Source organism: Brassica napus, chromosome C4 (assembly GCF_020379485.1).
Source record: "Brassica napus cultivar Da-Ae chromosome C4, Da-Ae, whole genome shotgun sequence".
In the NCBI taxonomy this organism is placed as follows: Eukaryota; Viridiplantae; Streptophyta; class Magnoliopsida; order Brassicales; family Brassicaceae; genus Brassica; species Brassica napus.
The window spans coordinates 29,478,146-29,500,323 of record NC_063447.1 but is presented as its reverse complement, the minus strand read 5'-3'; the positions used below and the strand labels follow the sequence as shown (position 1 = coordinate 29,500,323).

The following is a 22,178-nucleotide window of genomic DNA, read 5'->3' as shown; positions in this document are numbered from 1 at the left end:
ACCGCTTTTCTGCCATGAAAATCCTGTATATGATGACAATAATGTAATTAATTAAGATTTAAATTTCAACTTGTTAAAATAAAAATTTGTAAGCTCATTTATTTACCTCTCATATTGAAGAACGTCTTCGCAGTTGGTGAGCAAATATGTTTGCAAATGACTGCGCTCCTGCTCAGTAAGTCGACGGTCCTTTGGTTTTCCGCTAAGTCGTCCAACGTCTGTGAAAATGTCTGGAACCGTAACATGATATGTTGCCCGTTCGCCTCTATCATCATGCCGAGCAGGTCTTCTGTTTTTGGTCTGAACTTCTGCTGGAAAGTAGTACTCGGCAAAGTTTGAAGTTTCTTCATTGATCATCTGTGCGACTATAGAACCTTCCACCCTACTTAAATTTTTCACCATCTTCTTCAAATGGAACATATACCGCTCATACAGATACATCCATCTATACTGCACAGGACCACCAAGTTCCAATTCTCTTGCCAGGTGAATAACAAGATGCTCCATAACATCAAAAAATGAGGGAGGAAATATCTTCTCAAGGTTGCACTGAATCACGGCTATGTTAGTCTTCAAATTTTCAATACCTTCAAGAGTCACTGATCTCGTGCATAAATCGCGGAAGAAACCACTTATCCCTGCAATTGCTTCATGAACATTTCGTGGTAATATTTCCTTGAAGGCGAACGGAAGGAGGCGCTGCATCATTACATGGCAATCGTGGCTTTTCAAGCCAGTAAACTTTCCTTCCTTTCTGTCGATACAGTTACGCAAATTTGATGCGTAACCGTCTGGAAATTCCACATCGTTTGAAATCCAATCAAAGAACGCATCTTTTCCCGCTGCATCAAGTCGGTATATGGGAAAAGGAGCCCTACCATTCTCATCAACATGAAGTTCTGAACGAGCACATATATCGACTAAATCCAGTCTTGACTTCAAATTATCCTTTGTTTTACCTTGAACATTAAGGATCGTGTTCATGAGATTGTCAAAAAAGTTCTTCTCAATATGCATGACATCTAAATTATGCCTTAGCAGATGATCCTCCCAGTATGGCAGATCCCAGAAAATACTTTTTTTGTGCCAGTTATGTAGTTCTCCAACAGCATCTACCGGAAAACGCTCATGTCCACCGACTTCTGGCGTCCTTTCTGCACCAAAATCTCTTAGTTGTATCTTCAAATCTTTCCCACAAATTTCCGGAGGTGGACTGTCAAACACCCTCTTGTTCTTCGTAAACAAATTCCTACTCCTACGATATGGATGATCAGGTGGTAGGAATCTCCTGTGACAGTCAAACCAACACGTTTTCCTTCCGTGCTTTAGTTGGAAAGCATCAGTGTTATCTTGACAATATGGACATGATAGCCTTCCATGCGTTGTCCATCCAGACAACATACCATATGCTGGAAAATCACTTATTGTCCACATTAGTACTGCCCGCATTTGAAAGTTTTCTTTACACGAAACATCGTATGTTTCAGCACCTTGAGCCCATAGTTGTTGCAACTCATATATTAGTGGCTGAAGAAACACATCAAGTGATCTCTTAGGATGCTCTGGTCCGGGAACGAGAATCGAGAGAAACAAAAACTCTCGTCGCAAGCACAAGTTTGGGGGGAGGTTGTATGGTGTAAGAATGACGGGCCATAGAGAATACTGTCTTCCACTCTTGCCAAACGGACTGAAACCATCAGTACATAATCCAAGGTAGACATTTCTTCTCTCATACGCAAAGTCGGGATACTTTGATTGGAAATGCTTCCACGCTTTTGCATCTGAAGGATGTCTGATCTCACCATCTGTTGAGTGCTCCGCATGCCATCTCATTGGTTGCGCTGTGCGTTCAGACAGATACAACCTCTGCAACCTTTCCGTCAAAGGTAAATACCACATCCTTTTATATGGCACTGGAACTCTTCCAATTGTATCTTTATAACGAGGCTTTCCACAAAATTTGCATGTAACCCGCTGTTCATCCACCCTCCAATAAATCATGCAGTTGTCGCTGCATACATCTATTACCTGATACGATAAACCAAGACCAGCTACGAGTTTCTGAACCTCGTAGTATGAACCAGGAGCTACATTATCCTCGGGTAGAATACCTTTTACAAAATCAGCAATCGCATCCACACAGTCTTCAGCCAAATTATAATCTGTTTTAATGCCCATCAATCTTGTAGCAGATGATAAAGCTGAATGACCATCTCTGCAACCTTCGTACAATGGTTGCTTTCCAGCATCCAACATATCATAAAATCTCCTAGCTTCTGCATTGGGTAAATCTTCCCCTCTAAAATGATCATTTACCATCTGCTCAGTACCTACACCATAATCTACATCCGTTCTAATTGGTTCTTCTAATCTAACCGCTGGCTGAGGTTCACTAGTACTACCATGTTCATAATCAGTTTCCCCATGATGATACCAAATTTTGTAACTTCGTGTAAACCCACTCAAATATAGATGAGTCCAAACATCCCACTCTTTAATAACCTTTCTATTTTTACAATTAGAGCAAGGACATCTTAACATACCTGTTTTTGCTTCCGGTTGTCGGTGAACTAACCCCATGAATTCAGTTATACCTCGTTGGTATTCTTCCGTAAGCAATCTCGTGTTCGGATCCAAATGAGGTCGATCGATCCAAGAACGAAAATAATTTGAAGAAGACATATTTTTTATGAATCAAATTCGTGTGTAAATAGAGTAAGATGGAGGATGAAGATATATAGTGAATGAAGAGGAAGAGGAGTGCTTGTATTTATAGTTTAAATCCTGCCGACATACCGAGGAAATTCCGACGGAATTCCGACGGACAAAACTAGTTCGTCGGAATTTCCTCGGAATTTTGTAAAATCCCCCAACGGCTCTCCAACGGCTATAATATTTCCTCGGAATTCATCGGTGTTTTCCGAGGAACAGAGTTTTCCTCGGAATTTCTTCGGAATATTCCGACGGACTGTAGTTTCCTCGGAATTCCGTCGGTATATTCCGAGGAAATTCCGAGGAAATTCCGAGGAAACCCAATTTTGTGTTTCCTCGGAAATTCCTCGGTATATTCCGAGGATTTCATTTTCCGTCGGAATGTCCGTCAGAATATCGCTGTTTTCTTGTAGTGAATGGGGGTCGAAGTTGATGACAAACAATGACTTTGTAGGCTTCTGATTTGCAGTTGCCTTCCTATCACCACGAGGCCTGCCACGTTCACCCTGAAAACCAAATGAGGATCAAAAACTTTTTTCCTAAAAAGGATCAAACCGAGAGCTTCATGTGAAACAGCTAAATAGAGGTACAAGATCTGCATGTATGTGAAGTCTAGTGTACAAGAGATGTACAGGCGTTCCATGAGGTAGTAGAAATCAAGATTTGACCAAAAAAAGCACCAACAGTAGAAAATGAATTCCAACTAGAATCAATATTAAGGGCCAAATGTAACGGGCCAACATAAAAACGATGGCCTAAAAATGGATTTTAGTATATAATAAAGGCTAGTTAAATGTTCACGGGCTCCGTTTATTCACCAAATATTTTCCCAACGGACATATTCATTAGAGGCCGAGCATCATATTTTTTTTAACAGTCAGTCAGTCACACATAGTCACAAGAGAACATAAAAAATCTCAAAGAAAAAAAACATAAAAAAAATCTTACTTTCACTTTCACATATTAATTTCAAAATCCAAATTTATAGAACAATTAACATATATATTAAATTCGCATCAAAGCCCCAATTTATCACTTAATTAAACTAATGAAGGCTTCACAAATAAATCTATGTAATACACATAATAACCGTTAAAATTCTGCAAAAGGAAGCAATTAGTATCTTCTTTTGGGGTCAACTACGTACTCGGAAATCTATATTATAATAGTTGAGTTTTTGTTCACTCTTCAGTGTGTCACGTCAGTGTTTTGTGGGTTTCACTTTTAAAAAGTGTCAAATCCATGGCTCGAACCTGGATTATTAATATATAAACATCAACATTTATACCACTAAGTTAAATGATACTTTGTACATTGATGGCCGAACCTAATATATATTTATGAAGGTCGGAAGCCCTTGCTTCTTCAGCTTCATTTGAGGGTCGGGCCTACAAGTGTATTATGAGTTTCATTTTTAAATGAGATTCAACATGTTATATAAAAAAGCTCAAGTTTGCAACAATTATAGTTTTCTCATATTGTAAACTGTTGCCGTTTAACATGAGTTTGAATTCTTTTCATCATTGTCTCAAACAAGTCTGAGTTACATAGCTGCGTTGTGTGTCTGTTCGTAATCTATTTTTCAACGGTGAACTCTTCATGTCTCCATCTTAAATCGCTTGATCATAAATGTTCCTGATTTGTATCCCCTCTGTAAACCCTATATATATGATTCTCATCTTTGATGAACCCAATCTGCATCTCCACAAAACTCATTGATTCTTCTTAGCTTTAACCATTTTCTAGAATATGTTTCTATCTGCCTCTCCAGCTCCTCAAACCGGCATCCCGGCGTCTGTCACTCAACCTTCGAGTCTCTCTGTCTTGGTCGTAGTAGTCAGAGCATAGCCTCTGGCTTCCTCCGCTTCTGGAATTCCCTTAACTTCAAGAAAGACATGGAGTTTGAGGGAATCACAGTTATCTTCCTTGATGAAAAGGTAAGCTAATCTTCGATCTATCACACTTATTTAACATAATTGTTTTTATTGATTTCCTGATTCTTTGTTGAATAATATTATTTGCAGATTCCGTGATTCATGGGCTTTTGATGTTAGGAGTTTTCAGGTCTCCTAAGACAAATGTTGTAGTATAATGAATGTCGAACCAGTTCTGAGGGATATCAAAGCACCGAGAATGCAAGTACTCACTTAATCTAAGTGCAATCAATGATTTAGATGGGTTTTAAACTACTACTAATACTAGAAAGAAATTACAGAATGATACTTTCTTGACTAAGGGAAAAGAGAACTCATGGGCATAGGGATTATACCTTGGGTGATCAAGTATCGAACAAAGGATGGCAGATGATCAATCAAACTATCGACCTTAAGCCTAGACACAATTCTAAGCAAGCTCTATGTCTAGATGAATGCTCATTTGCTAACATATCTCAAACATCAAATGTCTTTGGTTGAATAATGTGAAAGCAATCATTACTAACAAGTCTATTAGCTATTTTAGCACCTTTAACAACAAATGTCTTTGGCAAAGTATACTAAAAGCCTAGAAGAGTTGTCTCAGACATTTTATCAAACACCTTTTGGGTGGGAAATGCCTATTGATCAACTTTTGAGTGGCCAACTCAGAAGATGCATTATAAATACTCTACTAGTAAGGAACAAGAATGATCTACACTAAAACATCCTAGAACTAACCTAATCACCCTTAATCTCCCTAACCCATGAATTCAAAAGGTGATTACTCACTAATCTCCATGATTCCTCTTAAACCCATATTGGATTTCAGATTAATCATGTAGAGAAAATAGATAAGAAATCAACAAGAACACAAGATGAGAGCAATCAAATCTGAATCAAAAGAAGTTTCACTAGTTGTTCTTCTGAAAAGAGATTCCCTTCTGGTGGCTACCAAAGGTACTTAAAACATAGGTTTTGAAAATTAAAAACGTGCATAATGAAATGACCAAAAGGCCCTTGAGAAAACATGAATTCGGCCAAACAAATAGACGCGGAGCGACCTCGGCACGTCGCTGCGAGAGGTCGCTCCTGGGTCGTTTCTTCGCGAGCGACCTGGCTGTGTCGCTCCGAAGACGTCGCTCCCGGGTCGTCTCCTCGCGAGCGACCTGGCTGTGTCGCTCTGAAGACGTCGCTCCCGGCTTGCTCAGAAACCATAGACGCGAGCGACCTTAGGGTGTCGCTCTAGGAGGTCGCTCCCGGCTTGTTCGTCGCTCTCAAATCGACACAATCCGAGCGACCTCTGGGTGTCGCTGTGGTGAGGTCGCTCTAGGAGCTGGAGCAACTTCGCCTTGTCGCTCTAGGAGGTCGCTCCGAAGCGTAAATGGCGAGCGAGTTCATGGCGTCACTCCGGTAGGTCGCTCCCATGCTTTGCTCGTCCAATGATCACCTTAATCACCTCTTTTGAGCTCCAAACGCACCCAAATGCCTCCAAGAACTCCATGTGGTACTCTAATACCTGATAAAGACTCATGTATGCAAAATGCAACCTAGACATGGCTAAATCCTAATCTATATTATGAAAATGCACATGAATAAATGGATAAAACAATGTAAATATGCAAGATATCAACTCCCCCAAACTTATTCTTTTACTTGTCCTCAAGTGAACTTTCTAGAACTCATAGGGAGAGAGGTTTGAAGGTGGGAGCTCATAGCCAAAAGAAACACACAAAGCACTCAAATCAACATCTAAATTCAGCATTAGTACACCCTCTCTTATTATACTCTAGCTTCTCTAGGCCTATCTCAACTCTTTTCATCCCTACACTCATCATCATGCATTCACACATGCAAATCAGCCAACTCTCAAGTTCATTAAGCATAGCATCAAGTGAATTTTTGCAAATGGTCAATTGGTCCAAGTCATTTGGTTAAGTAAGGGAAGGCTTTTATTCAAGTGGGCCAAGAGGTTCAGAATCCATGATCTTTTAAAGTGGTTTACTCTCAAAACAAGTAGCCTTGACATTGCACATAATATATCTAAGAAAGGGACCCACTCATGCATACAATGCTCAATCTCCATTGTTCTACCCTTTTCCCAAACATACAAGTTACACAATCACTTCCCAATGTCAAACTCAACTTCCATCTCTCACCAAAAGATCCCAAGAATACTTTGCACATAAAACTCTTTTTCTTTGAAATCTATAAAGGATTTTCTCAACTTCTAAACAAATCTTAGCTCTAAACAACTTTGCTAGCCCCTTTTTCTTTCTTTTTCTCTTCTTTTTTTTTTTATATATATATTTTTTTTTCGGGGGCCAAGACTTTTCATAAACTCGAGCTAGACGTTTATCTATTAATTCCAATACGATTATCCATTTAAACATAAAGAGTCTATTCTTTTCCTTCGAACTTTTCATGCTTCCAAACCATAGTCACCACACTCACCCCCACCTATAGCTAGACAATAGAGTGCCTAATCTAGCAAGAATGCAGACCAAGCATTGTCGTTCCCGATACTCTCAACATTATGCACATGTAAGGCTTTCCGAAAAAGGCCTCACTCATCAAATAATAAAAGCTCAAAAGGAGGGAAGGGTTTTGGGAATGGTGTACCACCAGAGTTTGTCAAAAAAAAGATTGGCATAAAGGATGTGACAACTCAAGTGTGTATATCCATGACTCAGTACACAAGGGACCATAAGCAAGAAGCATTAAGTTCGTTCAGTTCAAACAAGGTTGTAGTTGGCTTCAAAGGTTGAGTTTCAGCAATCAACAAGTTTCAGGAAGAGTTTTCAAGGCTCGAAGCATACAAGTCTTTTTGAGAGGTGCATAAGCTACTCAGGTGCAAAGTAATGTTCTTTACAAGGCATTTCAAATCATTGCTCCCAATGCAAGTAAATGCAACATATATGCTCTAGACTCTCCTAGAAATGCAAATGATGCAAACGAAATGATTTTTTTTTTTATGCAAATATATATGTATAATGCAATGCATGAGACTCAAAATCATCAAAGCAAACGTGATCAAATACTTGGTACCTCCCCCAAACTTAAATGACACAGTCTCTGTGTTGTCAAGGAGAGAGAGATACCCAAAAAGAGAAAACTAATATGCAAAAACGAAATGGTATATACAAGGGAAAGTAGTGGGTTACCTTCTATGGGGAATGAGTAGAGGGAGATGCTCCCTCCTCGTCGTCCTCAGGTGGTAACTCTTCAAGGTGCTCATCAGCAGGAATGCCCATCTCTTCAATGTAGAAGGCTTGCCCGAACACAGTTGGTTTTCTCATTTTCCCCTTGATGTCAAAGTGGAGAACATGCCCTTTACCCAAATGGAGATCAATCGTGCCCTCTTTCACCTTAACAATTTCTCCTGCTGTAGCTAAGAATGGCCTTCCAAGAATCAATGGATCTTGAGCCTCCTCACCCATCTCAAGCACCACAAAATCTGTAGGTATCTCATACCTTCCAATCTTCACAGGGAGGTCCTCTAAGATGCCCATAGGGTACTTCACTGAACGATCAGCTAACACCAGAGAGAGTCTACACTTCTTGTACTGAGTGAATCCAAGCTTCTTTGCAACAGACAAAGGCATCACGCTGACACTAGCTCCCAAATCGCAGAGACATTTCTCAAATACCATAGGTCCAAGTGCACAAGGTAGTGTGAATCATCCTGGATCCTCTAACTTCTCTGGAACATCAAGCCTCTGGATGATGGCACTACACTCATGGGTAAGAATCATCATGCTTTCCATCTTCTTTTTCTTTGCAGCTACAACATCTTTCAGGAACTTGTTGTATGGAAGAATCAACATGAAAGCATCGATGATGGGCATTGCAACCTGAGCTTCACTCATTTGCTTCTCAAACAGAGCCTTGTACTTCTCTAGCAGCTGCCTCTTGAATCTACTAGGGAATGGTAGTTTGGGTTCATAGGGAGGAGGAACAAAAGAATTCTCATTTGCTGGAGCAACAACTTAACCATCTTTCACTGTTTTCTTCTCTTCTCCAACCTTTACTTTACCTTTGGCTTCCACAATCTTCTCCAAGATTTCATCATTGATTTTCTCATCAACAATCACCACTTCATCATCTAAGTTGATGGCCACCTCCTCACCTAGTTTCTCAGCATCCCTGGTGAGGGTTGTAGGAGGTAACTGCTTACCACTCCTAAGGGTGATAGCTTTGGCCTCCTTGGGGTTTTGGTCAGATTTTCCAGGTAGAGATCCTTGCTGGCGATTCTGGTGAGTGTTCATGGAAGCAAACTGATCCTCTAAATTCTTGACTGTAGAAGCAAGATGTGAGAATTTGTTGTTGAGCTCATTGTAGCTCCCATCAATCTTGGAATGAAGGTTCTTCAACTCATAACCAACATGCTTCTCACTTCTAGTCTGAGACTCCAAGATTTGTTTCAGTAAGGTATCAGTGCTGCTCTCTTGAGGAGCAGAGGAACCAGGCGAGGGGTTTTGTTGAGGCTGATAGCTGCCTTGCTGGTTGTTTCTAGGCGGATAACCACTCTGTTGGTTGTTGGGATAAGATTTCTGTTGGTAGTTGTTGTACTGAAAGTTGGGCTCTTTTTTGTACCAGCTACCATTGTTGTTGATGAAACACAGCTCTTCCTGACCTTCCAAACCCTCAACCTCATGGACAACAGGTGGATCTTCTTGCTTGGAGTTACCAACAAACTTCAGCTGCTCTTGGGTGGCTTTTTCAGCAATGAGTAGGTCGATCTTGTCTTCCAAAGCTTTGATCTCTTTCCTCGTCTGCTTATCATCACCTCTACTGCCTCTGTCGTGATCTGCACTGTAGACTGCATCACTCTTCACCATGTTGTCAACCAGCTCTTTTGCATCATCTTCAGTTCTTCCCAAGAAGAACTCATTGCTAGCTGTATCCAATCTGGCTCTGTACTTAGGAAGGACACCTCTGTAGAAGGTACTGAGCAAGCTCTCCTTAGAGAAACCATGATGTGGGCATTTGGTTTGATAGCCTTTGAATCTCTCCCAAGCTTCACTGAATCCTTCCAAGTTCTTCTGTTGGAAACTGGAGATCTCATTTCTCAGCTTAGCAGTTCTTGAGGATGAGAAGAATTTCTCCAAGAATGCTCTCTTGCACTCATCCCAAGTGGTGATTGAGTCGCTTGGTAGAGACTTCTCCCACTATCGTGCCTTATCCCCCAAAGAGAAAGGGAATAGCTTGAGCTTTAAGGCATCTTCGGACACACCATTGGTTTTTGACAACCCACAGTAGCTGTCGAACTTGGCCAAGTGATCGAATGGGTCCTCTAAAGCCAAGCCATGATATTTGTTGTTCTCGATCACGTTGAGGAGTCCTGACTTGACCTCAAAGTTGTTGGCTGCCACGGCTGGTGCTCGGATTCCCAATCTATGACCATGAATGTTGGGGCGGTCATAAGTGCCAATGGGTCGAGCTGCTCGCTGTTGGTTGTGTGGAACGTTGTTGGCATCATTTTGAGGTATGTCTCCCATATCAGTATCCAATCTCTGCAAGTGAGACTGTTGCTCTTCTTCTCTTCTCTTTCTAGCACACTCTCTCTCTAAAGCTCTGATGTCTGCGGCTCTTGGAACTAGGTTTGATGGACCCCTGCTCCTCAAGTTCATACACCTGTAAAGTAAATGGAGGTGAAGAAGGAGAATCAGAATTTGGCAACGGCGCCAATTTGATGTTAGGAGTTTTCAGGTCTCCTAAGACAAATGTTGTAGTATAGTGAATGTCGAACCAGTTCTGAGGGATATCAAAGCACCGAGAATGCAAGTACTCACTTAATCTAAGTGCAATCAATGATTTAGATGAGTTTTAAACTACTACTAATACTAGAAAGTAATTACAGAATGATACTTTCTTGACTAAGGGAAAAGATAACTCATGGGCATAGGGATTAGACCTTGGGTGATCAAGTATCGAACTAAGGATGACAAATGATTAATCAAACTATCGACCTAAAGCCTAGACACAATTCTAAGCAAGCTCTATGTCTAGATGAATGTTCATTTGCTAACATATCTCAAACATCAAATGTCTTTGGTTGAATAATGTGAAAGCAATCATTACTAACAAGTCTATTAGCTATCTTAGCACCTTTAACAACAAATGTCTTTGGAAAAGTATACTAAAAGCCTAGGAGAGTTGTCTCAGGCATTTCATCAAACACCTTTTGGGTGGGAAATGCCTATTGATCAACTTTTGAGTGGCCAACTCAGAAGATGCATTATAAATACTCTACTAGTAAGGAACAAGAATGATCTACACTAAAACATCCTAGAACTAACCTAATCACCCTTAATCTCCCTAACCCATGAATTCAAAAGGTGATTACTCACTAATCTCCATGATTCTTCTTAAACTCATATTGGATTTCAGATTAATCATGTAGAGAAAATAAATAAGAAATCAACAAGAACACAAGATGAGAGCAATCAAATCTGAATCAAAAGAAGTTTTACTAGTTGTTCTTCCGAAAAGAGATTCCCTTCTGGTGGCTACCAAAGGTACTTAAAACATAGGTTTTGAAAAGTAAAAATGTGCATAATGAAATGACCAAAAGGCCTTTGAGAAAACATGAAATCGGCCAAACAAATAGACGCGGAGCGACCTCGGCACATCGCTGCGAGAGGTCGCTCCTGGGTCGTTTCTTCGCGAGCGACCTGGCTGTGTCGCTCCGAAGACGTCGCTCCCGGGTCGTCTCCTCGTGAGCGAACTGGTTGTGTCGCTCTGAAGACATCGCTCCCGGCTTGCTCAGAAACCATAGACGCGAGCGACCTTAGGGTGTCACTCTAGGAGGTCGCTCCCGGCTTGTTCGTCGCTCTCAAATCGACACAACCCGAGCGACCTCTGGGTGTCGCTGTGGTGAGGTCGCTCTAGGAGCTAGAGCGACTTCGCCTTGTCGCTCTAGGAGGTCGTTCCTAAGCGTAAATGGCGAGTGAGTTCATGGCGTCGCTCCAGTAGGTCGCTCCCATGCATTGCTCGTCCAATGATCACCTTAATCACCTCTTTTGAGCTCCAAACGCACCCAAATGTCTCCAAGAACTCCATGTGGTACTCCAATACCTGATAAAGACTCATGTATGCAAAATGCAACCTAGACATGGCTAAATCCTAATCTATATGATGAAAATGCACATGAATAAATGGATAAAACAATGTAAATATGCAAGATATCAGTTTACTCCCGTCGGACGTGCTAATCATTACATGCCATCGTTGAAAGCAGATTCCATTGTGAAAGTCGATCGTTTTGAGGTTGCTAGGTGCTCAAGCATGTACAAGATAACTGATCATCCATTCCTCATTCGTTTCATCTCACTAACCATTATTGATGAATTCATCACAGGTGCTCCTGAGATCAATCTCCAGTCAAGATTAGACTGTTCGACAATCTCAAAGTGATTGCGAACACAAACCTAGAACTCCCATGTATATTATCATATTGCATCTGGGTTTATATTATGTTTCGATATCATAACTGATATTTAAACTCGCAGATGTGGTTGGGCAAATCCGTTCTATCCAGGGCTCTGACCTCACCAAAGAAACAACTTGAGTCGTTATCCGTCTCCTCATTGATCCGTAAGAAACAATCAACACATAATTCCTTTTATATTACTGTCTATATTGTGCTAACATCAATAATCAAAAATATTTTCTACCCAAGATTTGTGGTCATCTATTTATCTCCCTTACTTATCAATCTAATTTTACACAAATCTTTATTTTACAGCTTAAAAGAAACCACAATAACCCAAACAATCAAAACACCAAAAACTAGAATAAAAAAAAAACGACTCATTAATAATCACCTCTCTTTTTGTCTAATCTTACAAATAAACTTCAAAACAAATATACCAAACCAATCAACTCAACTAAAAATTAACGACACATACATTGAGCCAGCTAAACAAATACAAACTACACGGCTAGCTATTTAACAATTTACAAACTTACTTTTGAAGATGCTTACAAAGAATACGAAGACGACAACCAAGATCAGTGAAATTACCTAAACAAAAAAGTAGAGTAAATTACAAACTCTGATAAATACAACAACAATGATTTTTGTTTACATATTTCTCATCAAATAAAAGATAAACAAACACATCCACATCAGGAAATACAAGAGACAATCCCAACAGACACAAAGACGGCAACAACATCTCCACCTGCTCACTCCTCTTGTCTTATGAAAATAGCTTACATGTTCAATGTCAACATGCCAATGTTATTGTCTTCTTATGAGAAATACATATATTCGTTTAAAATCCATTAAAGCCCATATAATAATTGTCACTCATTTTATAGTTATTTCTACAAGTTTTCATGTATTTGTTTTAAAAGTCCGGTAAAAATAACAAGTTTAAAAATTAAAAAAAAACATATAACCAACGTAATAAGATCAAAAAAAACTTATTACTTAATACATAAAAAAATAATTATTACTTAACAAATATTGAGATGAAACAAGAATTTCGTCTACAATTCTGTGTTTGCGTAGAGACAATGCCCCTACGTGATGTAATAGATCAATCTATTTAATCTTGAGAAACATACATGACGACGCATTACGAAGATGCTTCGACAATAAGAAATCCTTAGAGATACTTATATCCTCTTTTAAGATCACTGAAGTGTATATGATGATTAGACCCCCAATTTATTCAGATCTTATCATATTTTGTTCTTTCCCAATGGTTTCGTGCCTGCTACTCATTGGATGAGAAATAGCACCACTCTTTAATAATTCATGTGTCACAATCTTTTTATACTATATATCAATATACTCTACAACTAGTTATAAATTTTTATGTTCCACCACACACTTTAAAGTGGTTTCAGTCAATATTCTTCTCATATTAAACAATCATATTATTTTTGAAAAAATGTTTTTGTTCATTTTTCCAATATAAGTAAGCGACTAGTATATAGGTTTCCTAATGACATATGTCAAAGATCCACTCTCCTATAATAGGTGTTTAGTAGATTTTGGTAAGCTAATTTTAGTTCTCTATATTAAGATGTTAGTTATTGGAATTGCTTTAACTATATCCTATTTGATGTTTAGCTTTTGTTTTTGTATTTGAAAGATTGATGTTTTAAACTCTAGTTAATGCATTTTATTTTAAATAATAACATTAATTTAAAACTAAAATATGAGTGGTATAATTTTATTGAGGTTTACAAAATTTTGAAAATAAAACAAAAATCAAAGTGGGTATTTAATTTTTATTAATATGTGTACAAATTATAAATCATCAATCTTTCAAATACATAAGAGTTTATGAATAACTATATATATATATATATATATATATATTTATAATGTCTACACTTTTAGGTTAAAATATCTGTACAAATGTCTAGTTTTGTTATGAAACGAGATCAACAGAATTATGATTTGTCGTTATACATTAAATAAAGACAAGCGTATGTCAAATCTGCAACTTTCATAAAGACGAATCTTTTATTTATCTTTGTTGAGGCAAAAAAACGTGAAAACAACCCCTTAGCTTTATTCTGATAATTTTTGAAAATTTCACTACAATTGTCGGTCGATCATTTGAAGAGTTAAGCATGTACAGATTTTAAGCATTTTTCAAAATTTATTTAAACTATATGAAAATAATGTCTTACACAAAAATTTATGAAAAAATCAATTGATTTTAAACATCGATCAATGGGAATATTCAATCCAGTTGAAAAGGGCGTGGAGATCATGGACTCTTTAACTAGTAGAGATCTTGACATCTTGCTTCTTCTGTAATTTGCAATTTTGCATCTTTCCTTATAAATAAGCATTAGCTTCTCATTTGCTAAAACGAGCTTCTGCTCTGTTTTCTATATTTCCTAAAAATATGATAACTTAACCATAACTTGTATGTTTGTCCTTTTTAATAGAAAGCCCTTTTGTCAAAAAAAAACCTTGGTTTCACCATTTAACTCAAACTAAATTCAAATTTTTTAAGATAAATGTGTAGAAAACCCATCATTTAAAATGATGTACTGAAAATAATATCATCTTAAAAATTATCAAATATATTAAGTGACATTTAAAAGATATAAACCGATTTATTTATTATTAATTAATATTCTGTCTAAAATCACTTTAAATTATATATATTACAACATGTGTATATCAACTTGTAGCCTAAAATGAATTCACCATCACCATTTCTATATTTTTAATTTTCTGGTCGTAAAAATAATTAAAATAGTTATATTCTTGATGATAAATGTGCTTTTAGTTTCCTAGTAAGTGGATGAAAGAGTGTTATACTATTTTTTCATGTAATTAGGGCTTTGTTGGCGTTCAAGTATCATTTTCCAGAAATCCGGAGTTAATAATCCACAGTATTAAGTTAGTTTTCATAAGATAGATATCCAAACGATAGAAAATTAAGTTTAAATATAAAAATAGAAACTCACGTAAGTAGCTCTAATCTTTTCTGTGACATCCACATAGTATATTAGCTCATGATTTTCATTATATTTACAATGCACCACTCCTCCTCACACCACCACACACGTTGCGTATCAACAAAATGTTAATATAAAAAAGCTTCACATCCTATTCTTATTTTCGTTTTCCTTTCTTTTCTTTTCTGCATCGCACTCGCATACATTTTCTTATTCCTTCAGTGTATAATAATCTTTTCATACGCTTATACTGCGCCTGCAGCACAACTTAACAGCGAGAGGATTAGCCATCTCACACGAGAGCCTCAGTTTCTCGGACAAGTCAACGGTCTTGTCATCTGACGACGGTGCAAGCCATTCAAACTCATGCAAGAGCGTCGCGATCCAAAACGTCACGGTGGTCAAACCCATGTTCTTCCCAGGACAAACCCTACGACCCGACCCAAACGGTGCAAGCCTTAGATCCGACCCAAGAACCGAGAACTCAACGTCACCTTCCTTGGCTACAAACCTTTCGGGTTCAAACTCCAACGGATTTTCCCACACGTGTGGATCATGCGCTATAGCCCACATGTTAACCATTGCAGTGGTCCCTGCCGGCACACGACGGCCGTCAATGATCGTATCTGTGATTGCTAAACGGGCCCACGACAGAAGTGGACCTGGCGGGTGAAGCCTCAAGACTTCTTTGATCACAGCCGTCAGATATGTTAGAGAAGCCACGTCAGATTCTTCCACGGCTTTTGATCTCCCTACGACCTGGTCAAGCTCGTTGTGAACTGTTGTCTGAATATCTTGATGAAGGACCATCCTAGCAAGAATCCACTCGATCAATACAGCCACCGTGTCAGTTCCTCTAAATATCATTTCCTGTAAAACCCATAAATCGCAATTACGTTATTACCATAACTGTTGTCATATTACCTAAAATGGCATTATTTAAAAATGATTTATTATGTTTTTGTTTTGTCTATTTATTAAAAATAAAATAAGGAACGTGTGCATACCCAGAGAACCGCGACCATATCCAGGTCGGATAGTTTATCCGGACCATCAAGAGAGAGTAATACGTCAACGAAGTCACTAGGCGAGTCACGAGTTTGATCACGGTGGTCAGATATAATCCGGTTCACGAACCGGTTTACTTTCGGTACGAGACTAGAGCATCTAGACCGGATTCTCTGAGGATCAAATTCCGACAACCACGGGAGATGATCGGTCCAGTTAAGTGTTCCGAGTAAATCATAACCCTCTTCGACCAAACCACGTAGCTCATTCACTTCATCGTGCTCATGTTCAAGCTCGTATTCTTTCCCGAAAACAGAGCACATTATGTTGTTAAGCGATGCCGTTTTGATCAAGTCACGAGCGTAACAGAGTCCTTCGTTGCTGCTACTCTGTTTTGCCAGACACGTCACCATCTGATTCGCGATAACACGTCTCTGCGTTTCAGAGCGTTTAATCTGTTTAGGGCTGAAAAGATGATAAGAAGCGATTCTCCTCAACGTTCGCCAGTAAACGCCGCAAGGAGCGAAACCGATAGCCCGGTTAAACATAAGGGAATACGCTGATTCCTTAACCGGACGGTCAGCGAAAACCGGACTGTTTAGAATTTCTTTAGCTACATCAGGGTTGCACGTGACGATCACGCGAGTATCTCCCAAGCTAAACGCCATCAAACGTTTGGCTCCGAATTTCTCCGCGGTTGCGGCTATGCAGCGGTGTGCTAAAGCGTTTGACATGAGAGACATGCTTCCGACAAAAGGTAAGCCTCTTGGTCCGGGAATCACGGTGGTTCGGTGGCGGCGATGGAGGAAATATTTTCCCCATGCAGGTCCTCCGGGATGAGACCAGTAGAAGAGAGAGAGAGCGAGAGAAGCGATGGAGGCTACGAGGAGTGACAAAGCCAGGTTGGTTTGGGTAAGGAGGCTACATTTGGACAAGAGAGCGAACAATAAGCTGCTTGTGTCGAGCTTGGTGGCCATGGAAGCAGAGAGAGAGAGATAGAGAGAAAAAGGTGAGTGGCTTTTTTTGCTGTGGGGTTTGAGATGAATTGCTGCCTTCATGTGTTTATATAGGAAAAAATTAGGCCCCTCTTGTGAAAATTTAATGAGATTAATTCAAAGACTATTTTATTTTATATTTTTGTTGTTTTATATTCCAAGGGGAATGTTGTCTTTTATATTTAATATGGATCTATTTTAATAATGATCTTTGGTGTGTACTTCATTCTCTATTTACCACAAGTATTGTACTTTTTACTGGATATATTTGGCCAAGCTTTCTTTTGCTCTCTTTGCTTAAAATATACAAAATTTGAGCTTGTACTTTTTCAATTTAATTTTGTGTTCCTAGCAGCTACAGAAACGCTACAACATTTGTTTTCTTTCGAGCAACCAACATTTGTATTTAAGTGATATAAGAACTACAGTTTCTTTTTTTTTTTGGGTGTAAAAGAATAACTTCAGTTTCATTTATCGTTAGATGTAAAAATGATAAAGCAGGATATATATACACTATATATATAAAAATAACGTATGAAAAGTAGTTTTCTTGAGTTTATCAACATATATTATCTTTTTAAAATTAAAAGGTAAAAATAAATAAATAAAAAATAATAGTAATTACAAAAAAAAATATTTTTAACGTCGTCAGCAAAACATTAAACCCTAAATCCTAATCGCTAAACCCTAAATCCTAAACCCTAAACCCTTGGGTAAACCCTAAACTCTAGGATAAATCTTAAACTCTAGGATAAATCTTAAACTCTAAATCAAAATCACTAAACACTAAAACATTCAAGGGTTTAGGGTTTAGGATTTAGGGTTTAGAGTTTTAGGGTTTAGTGTTTTTATTTAGAGTTTAGGATTTATCCAAGAGTTTAGGGTTTACCCAAGGGTTTAGAGTTTACCCAAGGGTTTAGGGTTTACCCAAGGGTTTAGGTTTACCCAAGGGTTTAGGGTTTAGGGATTAGGATTTAAGGTTTAGTGTTTTTGCTGACGACGTTAAAATTTTTTTTTAATTCTTTTTTCTGTAGCTGCTATTTTTTTTTTACTTTTTTTTTATTTTAAAAACATAACATAACTCGATAATATTTTGTTTCTTTTTTTAAAAGATATCGAACTTGAAATAATGAAATCCTATTGGCTGGTGAACCTAGAATAACTCCTTTTTTAATTGATTAAACATAAGCCAAATCAATATTTTATGCTAACATATTTTTTTTTTAAAAAGCGATATCTTGCAGCCACAAGGAAAAAAGTTGATTTAATACAATGAATTAATTGGTTCTTTATTCACCAATCTATTAGACAAATACACATCAAACTTAAAAGTTCAAACACTAAAAGTGACTACGATTTTAAACCACTTCCAAAAGTTATCATTTTATAAAGCAAAACGTAAGTTCGTTTTTTCTTTCATACAAATGAGTTTGACTGTAAAATGAGTGTTTATTTCAGAAGATTACTGAAAAAACAGTTACAAAATTAAAAACATTACTACGCTTATGTACCATAAGTATCTCTTTTCTAAGTTAATGCTTAGATGAATATAAAGATTGTCTCATCATGCTTTGTAAATTTTAATGGTTGCAAAACTATACCATGAATGTTTTTATGTCTTTAAATTGAATGCCTTTAAAAAAAGAAAGAAGTTAAAAACGTTATATCAAAGAGATGTTAATGTGATGAATGTATAGTAATTAACTTTACTTTTTGTGACCGTTAAATAAAACTGATGGAATTTTGTAGAATCACTCTTGAAGCAATTCATTGTATTTGTAAGCTTTAGATTTAATAAGCTGACTTAGTTTGTACATATATAATATCACTTAGTCATTTTATTCCCTTTCGAGAGATTTATATCAAATCTATAAATTTTGGAAATTATTGTATGATTAATATCATTGAAAACAACGTTTAGTTTTACTTGAGTTGCCCATAAAATTACTTACATCTTGGTGCAGATAAATATATTTATTCGATCACAGCATACGACCTCAAGATTTTGATATTGATACTTAATTATAATTTTGTAGGAAAACAGATTATATAATATGAACACATTGTGTTTGTTGCACCGTTGCAGCACTATATAATACATAATTACTAGATTAAGATCCGCACCTTGCGCGAGATAAAAATTATATATAAAAATTATTTTATGTATTATATGTTCTTACATATTATGAAATAATAAATATATATTGAATAATTAAAAGTCAGTAACTATTACATATATAATTAAATTGGTGCGAACGTATAAATCAATTTTATTAATCCAAACAATTTTTTTTAAAAAATTTGATAGGATATGTAATTAAATTTAAATGATATTAACATACATAGTATATTTTTGATATTAATGTCTATTTTTTTTTAAATGATGTTTTCTACTCATATGTTTTTCTGATCATGTGTATCTTTAATAGCAAAAACTTTAAATTACTGATAACAAAATTTTCATTGTGGGATTAATAATTTTAGTAATTGATAATTTAAAAAAAATTATCAATGTTAGTTCAAAACTTTTATCAAAAAAAATTATTCAAAGTAAATTTTGAAACTAAAATATTTATTTATTCAATATGGTTTATAGTTTAATTTAGAATGATATATATACATATATATTTTAAATCTTAATGATTAATTAAATTAGACTTTTACTTATATGATTTTGTAATTATTTGTATTTTGTCATAACAAAAATTTTAAACCATGGATCGCAAAATTTGAATGTGAGACTTTTAACAGTTTTAGTAATTTATAGTCATTTTTTAAAATTCAAAATATAAAATATACAGAAAAATCTAAATTTTTATAATATGGTTATTGTAGTTTTTAAAAGTTATTTTAATAGTTTTAAATTAAACGAATTTGATAGAAGATACATTTTTTTATCAGATCTTTATTATTCAAAATCATTAATTGTCATATATACTTTATCCACATTAGGCAATTCCATAATCTTTATTTAAGGAAATAATAAATGACATTAATAATGAATTTATGATTAGTTTAATAAAAAGTTTATTATATAATTAGATGGACCAACCTATTTCTCTAGTAATTCTAAGAATCATCCTAGTGATGATATGTGGCTACAAAAAGAAGTTGTAATGTTTCACAAATAATATACAGGGGATTAGCAATAAGCGTGTAAGGCAATTTATAAGTATATCTTTATTATTTATAACGACACAGTCCATGATCGTAACGCCTTAATGCATTATTAAATTTTCACCCGTGGTACGAAAGTGTGTTCATCTTTTATTTTTAACTTTTTATCCATTACTTATCTATCTGAATTAGTTTATTAGCAACACTATATGTCATCTTAAAAAACACTGTCATCTAAAAATTAACAGTGTAAGTGTGATATACATGTGTAATTACAAGACTTATAATAACTATCAGAAAGCTTGAGCTAAGAGTAAACGAGTTTGTTATTAATCTCTGTCAAAATGCTAAAGTAACTTTACAATCTGTACAAAGTAAAGTATATATACATACGGTTTAGTATTGTGAAACTAAACCATTGGTTAGGTGGAAAGAAACCTTAACCAAACTAACCAGAACTTGGTTTATATAATTCTAATATCCTTCCCTCAAGATGGAAGACATAAACTATGTATTCCCATCTTTTCTATCAAATTCTTGAAGAGACCTGGTTGGACTGCCTTGGTAAGAACATCCGCGAGCTGTAGTGCAGACTTAACATGTAGAGTCTTCAAGAAACCACTCTTCAAGCGCTCACGAACCACATGGCAGTCAATCTCAACGTGTTTTGTTCGCTCATAATAGACTGGATTAGAAGCAATATACAGAGCCGATTGGTTGTCGCAAAACAAGGTCGCCGGGGCCAATGGTGGACAGTGCATCTCTGTCAATATAGTCGTCAACCAAATAAGCTCACAAGTGGCATCTGCCATGGCGCGATACTCTGCTTCAGAGCTGCTCCTTGACACCGTCTGTTGTTTCGTCGACCTCCAAGAGATCAGTGAATCTCCCAAGAACACACAGTAACCGGTAATAGACTGACGTGTATCCTGACAAGCAGCCCAATCAGCGTCTGAGTATGCTGTAAGTTTCATCTGAGACGAAGCTGAGTAAAAGAGACCCTGAGCAGGGTCATTCTTCAGATAGCGTAAAACCCGATAAGCCGCTTGTAGATGAGTGTCTGTAGGAGCAGACATGTACTGGCTTAGCTTGTGAACTGCGTATGTTATATCAGGTCTCGTATGAGTAAGATATAACAACCGTCCGACAAGTCTTATGTATACTGCAACATCAATCAAAGCAGTGCCAGTAGTAGTTGAAAGTTTAGCATTTGGTTCCATAGGAACAGAGAGAGGTTTGCAACCAAGTAAGCCTGCTTCTTCAATAAACTCCAATGCATACTTCCGTTGATTAATCGAGATACCTGACTCATTTCTGGCAATCTCAAACCCCAAAAAATACTTTCCTGGACCAAGATCACGGAGCTTGAAAGCTGATTGTAGTGTCGTCTTGAATGTAGTCACAGCAGAGTCATCATTCCCCACAAATGTTCAACGTAGACAAGAACTGCTAGAAATTTCTTATCCACACATTTGATGAAGAGAGAATGATCTGAATGCGTCTGAGTAAAACCATCACCAAGTATCACCTCGGAGAGCTTGTGATTCCATTGTCTAGATGCCTGCTTCAAGCCATATAAGGACTTGTGTAATTTATAAACTGAGTTCGAAGGCACTTTCTTACCCGTCAACTCTTCATAGCCCTAGGGTAGGTGCATATAGATTTCTTCATCTAAGTCTCCATTTAAGAATGCATTACTGACATCTAGCTGAGTGATTGACCATCCCTTTGCAGCGGCTATTGCCATAAGAAGACGGAATGTGCCGATCTTGGCAACAGGAGAAAACGTGTCTAGATAATCCAACCCCTCTAACTGAGAGTAGCCTTTAGCCACGACACGAGATTTGTTGCGTTCTATGGTTCCATCAGGATTGTACTTGATGGTTTGAATCCATTTGCAACCAACAACTTGTTTCCCTGGAGGCAGTTCACACACAGACCATGTACCACTATCTTCCAAAGAACCCATTTCAGATCGCATGGATTTTCTAAA

General features: G+C 37.2%; 2 protein-coding genes and 1 non-coding gene across 3 annotated transcripts; 1 reads left to right on the top strand and 2 right to left on the bottom strand.

The window, feature by feature from the left end:
- Positions 1 to 9,596: 9,596 nt before the first annotated feature.
- On the top strand, positions 9,597 to 9,703 carry LOC125586563. Its single transcript, XR_007323100.1, has one exon. It is a non-coding gene; the product is annotated as a small nucleolar RNA R71 (small nucleolar RNA).
- Positions 9,704 to 15,035: 5,332 nt separating this feature from the next.
- Positions 15,036 to 17,146, bottom strand: LOC106390665 (cytochrome P450 78A9). The gene is made up of 2 exons (XM_013831178.3): positions 16,073 to 17,146; positions 15,036 to 15,935 (listed from the first exon to the last, which is right to left on the bottom strand). The coding sequence occupies exons 1-2, from the start codon at positions 17,129 to 17,131 to the stop codon at positions 15,303 to 15,305; spliced, it is 1,692 nt and encodes a 563-aa protein (XP_013686632.2). The 5' UTR covers positions 17,132 to 17,146; the 3' UTR covers positions 15,036 to 15,302.
- A 3,527-nt stretch (positions 17,147 to 20,673) lies between these two features.
- On the bottom strand, positions 20,674 to 21,405 carry LOC125585216 (secreted RxLR effector protein 161-like). Its single transcript, XM_048753881.1, has one exon. It carries the CDS (start codon positions 21,403 to 21,405, stop codon positions 20,674 to 20,676), a length of 732 nt encoding a protein of 243 aa, XP_048609838.1.
- Positions 21,406 to 22,178: the final 773 nt, after the last annotated feature.

Excerpts from the sequence above, each read along its gene's own strand:
- LOC106390665 (XM_013831178.3), bottom strand. The coding sequence starts at position 17,131 with ATGAAGGCAGCAATTCATCTCAAACCCCACAGCAAAAAAAGCCACTCA. Across the intron at positions 15,936-16,072 it reads ATATGGTCGCGGTTCTCTGG|GAAATGATATTTAGAGGAAC; the intron begins GTATGCACACGT and ends TGGGTTTTACAG.
- LOC125585216 (XM_048753881.1), bottom strand. The coding sequence starts at position 21,405 with ATGGAACCAAATGCTAAACTTTCAACTACTACTGGCACTGCTTTGATT.